This window comes from Scomber japonicus, chromosome 19, assembly GCF_027409825.1.
Source record: "Scomber japonicus isolate fScoJap1 chromosome 19, fScoJap1.pri, whole genome shotgun sequence".
NCBI classification, from domain to species: domain Eukaryota; kingdom Metazoa; phylum Chordata; class Actinopteri; order Scombriformes; family Scombridae; genus Scomber; species Scomber japonicus.
Window position 1 is genome coordinate 19,310,483 of NC_070596.1, and position 9,194 is coordinate 19,319,676.

Below are 9,194 nucleotides of genomic sequence, written 5' to 3' on the forward strand. Positions count from 1 at the left end.
ATTACTAATACTATTTTTATTGTTATTTTTATTCTTTTATTCCATCTTATATTACATTAAGGTTTTATCAACCAGAATCCTAGTTTATGCATGTAGTTCTTAATTCTTGCTAATATGCCTTTTTATCCAGTGAATGATCAACATAAAGTCAGTGATGCAGAAAGGTTAGGATTATTTGCCCAATTAGAGATTTTTTGTCTTGAAATTTGCAGTGATTGTCAGATTTAAGCTACAAGACTGGCTGTTTTCCTTCCAGCTGCAGGTATCAAGTGGCAGCAACTTGATGCCAGTTGGAAGAGAACAGTCGATAAAACGCATTCATCAGGAGGATCAGTGCTTTTGTATCTGAAGCTTCTCACTGTTGGTCAAATTGTGTTATTGTGTTGTTACCCATTTATTCCTTGTTTTACTCACATTTTGAGAATAGTTTACAGCCACTAAAGATGTGTTGCACTGCAGTACAGAAAGGTCCCCTGCAGGAGATTTATTCCAAACTTAATGTGATGCATGTGAAATGAGAGCGGTGTCTCCCTCTAGTGAGGAAATGCTTTAATTGTCTACAAGTAAAACTACAGCACCACATTGAGCTCAGGGTCCAGGTTTAGAAAAGGACATGTCTACTTAGTGGAAAACTATACATTTGAAAGTACTGGGATTAAAAACATATTTTCAAACTAACGTTCAGTGTCACTACAGTTATCTCAAATAGCTTCATGGGTAGATCATTTGTTATAAAGAAACACATTTACACCACAGAAGACTCTTGGTCGACACAAAGACATTCTTATCTGTCTTACGTCATAAACCAGTATGTGTCTGGTTTCTTTGAATAACAGATCTTTTTTCTGTGACCCAGGATGGCAAACAAGTGCGGTGTCAGGCCAGATGAAGGCCTGATGATGATGCAGGAGCTCGACGACAGGCTGAAAGAGCAGATTGACAAATTGGAGCATGTTCGCCTGACTGCCATTGAGCTGAAGGACAACTTGTCTGGGGTAAATCTGGCCAACAATAAATCCAAATCTTCATCTATAATAAAAAGTGTTTGTTCAAAAAATTCATTCCGCTCTCTTCTGTTTTGACCTTGTTTTCTACTGCAGAGCAACAGTGATTTGACCCAGTCTATCAGTGATCATCTGGAATGGTTAAATCACTTGTCGGAGCGAGTGGAGACTCTTCACATGAACACAACCGTCTTTGTTCAGGTGACAAACACTTTTCTGAGGGGTTGTGGCTAATTTGTACATCTGCAATGAATAGTTAAATTTTGATAATTGATTCATTATTTTAGCCATTTTTCAAGTAAAGTAATCAAACTTGTGCTGGTTACAGTAAACTAAAAATATTGTCGTTTTGGTCTAATACAATTTTGAAGACAAAATTATTATTTATTAATTGTAATTATTAATAGTCTGCAGATTGATCAGTATTAAAGAAAGTAACTGTTAGTTGCAGCCCAAGTAATGTGCATGCAAAAGTTGTCAGCAAGCCTCTTCAGTTTTATGAAATAAGCAAAGACACCTCTACACACTTAATAATTAACAGTGAGAACAGATCCAGCCTTTATTAAAAATAGTCCTGTATTTGTAATAGAAACTACAAAAGGCACTGTCTTTGAGAATGAATGTTTCAGGAGCCAGCAGAAACATAACTATAGTGTTTACTGATGCATTCCTGACTTGACAAACTGCCCAGATGAAGATTTTAAAAGAAGCCATTATGACACAGATAAGCCATCTACGACCAGCATAATCAACAGGAGAACTTGTTTTAAGGAACAGGAGAAAACTGCTTTGTTACTTTTGTAGTCTAAATGGAATTAAAAGGTAATCATAGATTTGAGGCAAACCTAATGAGGATTTTGTGGTTGCATCATTCATCATGGAACTAATTTCCTTCTCAACATTGTCAGTGAACAATGTTGAAAAACAGGACTGGCTTTCCTTTGTGAGCATGTCAGGAGGACAACAGTGCATCCCTTGTTTCTTGTAAAGTGAAATGAGAGAAATATGATTGCTAAAACCAACAATTGTTTCTCACACATATAGCAACAGTTTTCTGTTTGTGGGCAGGGCCAGATTAACCCACTCAAGGGCTGAGAGACTAAAATAGCTATTTTATTGTTATATGTGATAAAGAAAAACAGAAACATATTCATTGTCGAGGCTGGGGGGAGAGAATTTGCTTGGAAAACCAATAAAAATCTTATAAGCATAATAGCAACTGAAATATGAAATGTATTCAAAGTAGATATCAGAGGTAAAATAACAACAACATGCTTAATCTGCTTGAACTGTAACAAACCCTGTCCCCCCAATCACTGAAATTTAGGAACATGTAGGGAAGTCTGATCCATTTGTCTCTTAACTCATTTTTGCTTCATCTTTTCCCAGATGAATCCCAAACCTCGTGTATGGGTAGGGAAACAGAGCTCCAAACATGGATACCGTTTGGGACGTCTCTACCAGGCTGAGGATGCCCAATCTGAGTATGGCTGGTCCCCCATCCGCACACGACGTAACAGTGACGCTGCCTCTGAAATGTCCTGCAACTGGTGATATGGGAGTGTGTGGCTCATATATCCACTGAGGTTTCAATTTAATGCAAAATACTGTGCTAGAAGATTGACAATGAAACACCTTGCACATTTCACTTTTTATATCAGTGAATTTTTTACACATTATAAATCAAGCTTTACATTCATTGTAAGACTTTACCCTTTTTTAGGTACTGTAGTGTTGTGTTGTTGAAAGAGCCCATTTGTTAAATAAAAGTATGCCTATCCAACCCTGTCGGTTTATCAATTTTACATCCAAGAAGCCTTTGTTGTCTTGTTAAATTATCTAAGCTATTGTTTTTAAGCTAATTTCTAATAAATTGCATAAATATAATGTGTTAGTTTAGTTTAATTATGAAGCCCTGGACTTCATCAATCAATCAGTCTTCATTTATAAAGCGCCAAATCACAGCAAAAGTCATCTCAAGGCACTTTTCACAAAGAGCAAGTCTAGACTGTACCTTTTAATTTAATTTAAAGACACCCAACACCCCATGAGCAAGCACTTGGCAACAGTGGCAAGGAAACACTCCCCTTTAACAGGAAGGGAACCTCAGGCAGAACTGGGCTCTTGGTAGGTGGCCATCTGCCTAGAGAGAGAGAAAGGGAGAAGAGGGACAGGGAAGGGAAGGTTACTTTGGAAATGTAATAGACTACAGATTACTATTCACCTCTATTTAAAATGTAATAAGTGATGTAACTATTTCAGGTACTTAATTAAAGTAATGTAACTTATTACATTTGATTACTTTCTTAATTGTCAACAAATGTTTTCAGCTGTTAGGCTAAGTGTACCCATTAAGCAGCAAAATCTAAGTTCAGGTGTTTTTCTTGGATACTGACATGATGTATAAAGGAGATCATTTCTTATAAAGCAAGATCAAGCTCCCATTTGAAAATATATTCACTAGTTCATCTAGATTTTGGAATATAGAATAACAGTATTTTATGAAAAACGTCAGAAGTCTGACATTAATTGGTATTGTGACCCCATTTAAGTCCAGGTGTGCTCCACACAAAATATTAAAAGAATTATAAACAGCAATATATGTATTCAGTAACATGATGTATATTTAAAAATGAGAAAAAACTCCCCTCCTGAACAAAATCTTAAAGATCTGACTTCAGATGTAACCTCTTTTGTAATCATGAACATTTTGATAAAAATTTTTTCTGTACGAATAGGTTAAGATTTATTTTGTAATAGAAAGACGGGCATGAGTTCTTTCATTTTGGTCTCAAAAATGTGCCAACCTGGTGCCAACAAGTGCAACAAACTGAAAAAAAAGCTAGTTATTCTTCCTGTCTGATGCAATGTGTGATCAGACGACTGAAATCTTGTGTGTTTGTGTGTGCGTGTGTGTGTGTAGGTCTCTGTGTGTGTGTGCGTGTGTGCGTGTGTGCTTGCGTGTGCTCCACCAGCAGGGGGCGCTGCTGACATCACTGTTAATCAGTCTGTTGTACATAAAGTTTTGGTAGAAAACGCGTGGGTGACAATAGTGGAAGGAGCGTCTCTAAAGTAGCTCTAGCTATATACTTTAAATACAGATAATTTTGAACACTTTGTGAGTTGAGCTTATTTTTGTACATATATTGAACATTACGGGTATCGCGTGAACCCCCCTGATAACATGGCAGAAAGCGACTGGGACACCGTGACTGTGTTGAGGAAGAAGGGGCCGACTGCTGCCCAGGCCAAATCCAAGCAGGTTAGCCTCTTCTTCTGTTCTTATTTGTTGTTAAAACAGACTCTTAGTTCTATAATAGAGCCTTTAATCGAGCTTCAGATTACAGTAAGCAGCTCGTGTATAAAAACATGACCAGAAACTATCATGTTCTGTAACGTGGATCGAAACAAACATGGCATGTGCTTCGAGGTTTTAGCATTAGCTTTAGTTTAATAACAACAACAGTTTCTCTTTCAGCGCATCTTTAATAGCGTTAAAGTGGTTGCTATGCTACAGAGTTGCCTTCGATTTGTATTAAATTGAATGAAAACGAGCCTTTATTCCGCATGCTGTACTGTCTTTGCAAACAAATGAAACTCCGAAAGTAGCTCAACCCAAGTCCATCTAGCTACAGCCATCTTTGCTAATTGAAAGCCCTTTTTAAACCTGTTTAGTTACTAATTTACAACCTCATTTGCTAAGTCTGGGGTCTCTGTAACCTAATTACAATCCGCCGACTAGCTAAAATATCGGACGGTGACCCTAAAATAGAAACTACCTTTGAAAGTGGTGGCTTAGTTATAATTAGCAACTCGTAACCAAACGGTGCTCCATTAATAGTTTTGTGTTATTGTATGTGGGATAGGACAACCCTAATCTAGATGTCTGGGAGTAATGAGAAGTCAAGTACACACGTACGTGAACTGTTTTAATTTAATTACATGGTTTATAGTCATAGCTCACAGTCCGCTTAGGAGAATGCAGTGTTTACCCAGACAGATTGCAGTATTATGATTCAGACAGTAATAATCATGTGTTGTTTGACTTATTCGTTACACTCAGATAAGATTCATCATTTATTAACTAACCAGCTGAGGCAGAAACTAAAGGGGATATTGCATAAAACAGGTCATAGTGCACAGTCTACTGTCAATGAAACTGGGTTTTGGAAATTTATAGTGTTTTTGTTTTTTCCCCTCCTCCAGGCAATCACCAGTGCTCAGAGACGTGGGGAAGAAGTCGAGACGACCAAGAAATGTAAATTCATGCTTTCTATACACATTTGAGCACAGTTCATTTGCGATCCATGTGTTCAAATTACAATCCTCCAGCTCAAACATGACACACACTAAAGTAAGGTCCTGATATTGATATTAGGGAATAAAAAACCTATAAAACACAAACTTTTTGCAAGGTGGTTATCAAACCCATGTGGTAAAGATATGTCATGTAGGCATAATGTTTTACAGTTAAACTATAAAACACAGTGCACTGAAACTGTAAACATCACTGGAAATTTAATCATTATAAATTCCTATAAAGAATAAAACTTACAACAAAAAACTATATATGTACATATTAAATTTGAATTAAGAAAAAGGATCAAATACACACATAACACTGCCTATATAACATTTAAGAAAAATTGGTTCATATTGGATAAGTCGCATTATGTTTTGGGGGATGTCATGTGGAGGAAAACGCTTTTTTATTGAAGCCTGGTTTATTTGAATGCATCAGTAGCTATTCAGTGTGTGTAGCTAAATGCTTACTCAAGTCCCAAACACTCTTCATCAGAGCTGTCACTGTGCGCTGGAAGTCTCACCAAGCACACTGTCTTCGGACTCTTTGTCTGTCCCACAGTCAAACAAAGCATCATCCTTTTGTTGGCATAGACGCCTTTATTTATCAGTAGACCGACAGGAAATATGGGATAGAGAGAGGGTGTGGCATGCAGCAAAGTACCTCCGATCGGGATTCGAACCGGGGTTGGCTGCGTACATGGCATGCACTCTAACCACTCGACCACCTGCGCGCAGAGTGCGTATTTTTACAGCTACAGTTATCATTCTTAGTGTGGACAGCCTTTTACATACCTATAATCATATCTAGATCCATCCTCTCTCTGTATTTTACTGGTGAATAGGACACATGGGTGTGTTTATACACCAGTTTTTACGGTGTATGCCAATACCAATATATCTGTGATAGGCCAATATCAGCTGACCAATATATCAGCCTGGCTCTACTAAAGTAACTCAATGCATTGTAGTGCTGCTGTATTTCCCTGTTTACCAACCTATAAGATGCTCCAACATTACCTTTGTCGACTGCTTGTTATCCAGGGTCTGCAGGGCAGAACAAACAGCATCTTGTGACAAAGAACACGGCCAAACTAGACCGCGAGACAGAGGAGCTGCACCACACCAGAGTTCCCCTGGAGGTGGGCAAGGTCATTCAGAAAGGGAGACAGGATAAAGGCCTGACACAGAAAGACCTGGCCACTGTGAGTGTACCGACTTTTCATAATTTGGCTTGTACAACTGTTAACAGGCAGTGGTAATGCTGGACAAAATGCCTTAGACTGGTTTTGTAAAACGTTGCCTGTTGTTGGATTTGAAATTTGCTCGCATAAAGTGATGTACAGAGGAAAATAAATCAATTAATAAGATAAAGGTAACTAACTAGCAGTGACACAGCTTTAAACTCAAATGTTGTGACAGTACAGTCAACCTGCAGACACATTGACTTAAAACCTTCCAGAGGTCAACATTCAGAAAGAAGGAAATTGATGGCCTGTTGCGTTTCTTGTCCAGAAGCAGGGCTTTAAGATCGGTGAGAGACTGCCTTTTATTAAATATAGTATTTCTTCTACTACTAATAGTACTGCTTTGTACATTCCTGTATTGAAATTATAATTAGAAGTCAGTCACAAACAATTAGAGATGCATCAACCTTTTTTCAGTTCTGATCCTGATACCTGAATTTAGCTATCAAGATAATTTTTTTCTTGAAAATTATTATTATTATTGTTGATATTACGTGAGGTTGTAGGAAACCACACAGCACATCTTAAAAGAGCAAAATTTTAACAAAAATACATTACATTTAAATGCACTTCAAAGCGATTTATTTGAACCATAGGTTAAGTTGACTTCACATACAGACAGCTGCTGGACTAATATTTTGTAAAACTTGAACAAATCATGTACACAGCAATACATTATCAACGTCTTGTGAGTAAATGTCTATACTTGAGTTCAGAAATAATAAGAGTTTCAAAGAGAGTGCAATGGCAAATTGACAAATCCTTCATACGGTTTTGAAAGTGAATATTGAAATTTGAAATGTAAGGACTGTGTAGAAAAATAAATATCGACACCAGCGGCTGTTTGAGTCACGAGGGCAGCAGCGTGGCCCCCTGCAGCCACAGTGATGACAGTGCACCTTACCTGGCCTTACACTGAGCCACGGATGGGACACTGTCTGCCTGCCTGGACGAAGCAGTATGTGTCTCCGTGCAGACATCTTGTGGTGTTGTCAACATGTGGTCTGATGCAGCTCAAGTCGAAGTATTAGTGTCCGTCTGTCAGTCAGTGAATGTGTTATAATGTCTCAGTGTTTGAAAGAAAAGTTGTGCAAGTGTCAGGTTGACAAGTATTTGTGGCGTTGTTATATTATGAAGCAGGTTTTGGGGTTAATGAGGTAACTTCAGGTTTAACTTCGGGTTTTTAAGTGTCGCAAAGCTGGCTCACTTTTAACTGGGATAAATTACCATGTTATGCAATGTTCTGCAATAATGTCAACAACGCAGCACAGAGTCAAATGGACAGCTTTCTTCTTGAATAGTTGTGCCAACTTGGGTGGTTTAACTTGATTATAAATTATGTATTGCAAATCTCTTTCCTCAGAAAATTAATGAGAAGCCTCAAGTCATTGCGGACTATGAGTGCGGGAAAGCAATTCCCAACAACCAGGTCTTGGGCAAGGTTGAGAGAGCAATTGGTAAGAATTATTATTGTGGTATTTCTACTTCAGTCCCAACATTTTTAATGTCTGTGTTTATTATGTCTCAACCTTCAGCCATGTTCATCAGGAGATATTTTATTCTGTCATGAACAGGGCTGAAGCTTCGTGGGAGGGATATTGGCCAACCCCTGGTCCTGGAGGCAAAACCCAAGAAGAAATGAACACAAAGCCTCGAAATCAGCCCTCCCTCTCCCTTTTTTCCCCTATAACTGAAGGCTAAACCCCTTCTGCGCCCCACCTCCAAGAATCCCAAGCACTCTCCCCCTTTCTCCTCCCCCCATCCCTTCCTTTACCCGGGCTGATCTCACCTGTGTCCTGCCTGAGGACCTGGTGCTCCACTGCTATACAGGCTGCACACTGACAAGTCATCTGAAACACGTTCTCGACCATATTATCAAATAATCAAACATCACAAACTCAAAACTTCTGAGAATTTTTTTTCACTTATGTCTGCTTAGGCTTTTGGCATGATGAATTCTACTTTTTGGTGGTGATGTAAAATCATTTAAAAGGTGAATTTGTTTTCATGGCCAAACAAATATAGTTCGACCAACTTCCGTTCTAAGCATGATATTAAGCCAAAAGTGCTTGAATGCATCTTTTTCACACACTTGCGACAGTGGGTGGATGTCATTACAGTGTTGAAATGTTTTAATGCTGTGCTTTGTTTTGATCTAAGAATAAAGTTTGGCAATTCAAGGCATATGTGAGTGTGAATTGATACCCACTTTAGCACAGAACTTCATCACAAAACCAGCAACCAGCTATTTTAAACACTCCTAAAATGGTAATCTAGGCAGTTTTTTTTTTTTTTTTTTTTACTTGTGACAACAAAATACTCTAAATAAAGGTAATTAATGCCTCATAACAGAAGCTTTTCTCTTTTTTTTTTTTTTTTTTTTAAAACATAGTCATATGAGAATAAAATAACTTAATTTACAATCAATGCATTTGGTTGCTGTAGTTTTTGGGAGAAAGTTTACTGTGCAACCTGAATTTTGAATGTAGTAGTAATATTCAGCCACCAGATGTCAGTATAACGCCAGAGATATAACACGTGTACCACTGTCAGTGAAAAGTGAAGTTTAAAAATTTGTGATACAGAACATTTTTTTGTACAAACTTACTATTACTATTTTTATAGTAGTCATAGTTACCTA

The 9,194-nt window shown here is 37.9% G+C and overlaps 1 protein-coding gene across 1 annotated transcript; it reads left to right on the plus strand.

The window, feature by feature from the left end:
- Nucleotides 1–4,022: 4,022 nt before the first annotated feature.
- Nucleotides 4,023–8,733, plus strand: edf1 (endothelial differentiation-related factor 1). The gene is made up of 5 exons (XM_053340309.1): nucleotides 4,023–4,266; nucleotides 5,211–5,262; nucleotides 6,351–6,511; nucleotides 7,917–8,010; nucleotides 8,128–8,733. The coding sequence occupies exons 1-5, from the start codon at nucleotides 4,189–4,191 to the stop codon at nucleotides 8,193–8,195; spliced, it is 453 nt and encodes a 150-aa protein (XP_053196284.1). The 5' UTR covers nucleotides 4,023–4,188; the 3' UTR covers nucleotides 8,196–8,733.
- Nucleotides 8,734–9,194: the final 461 nt, after the last annotated feature.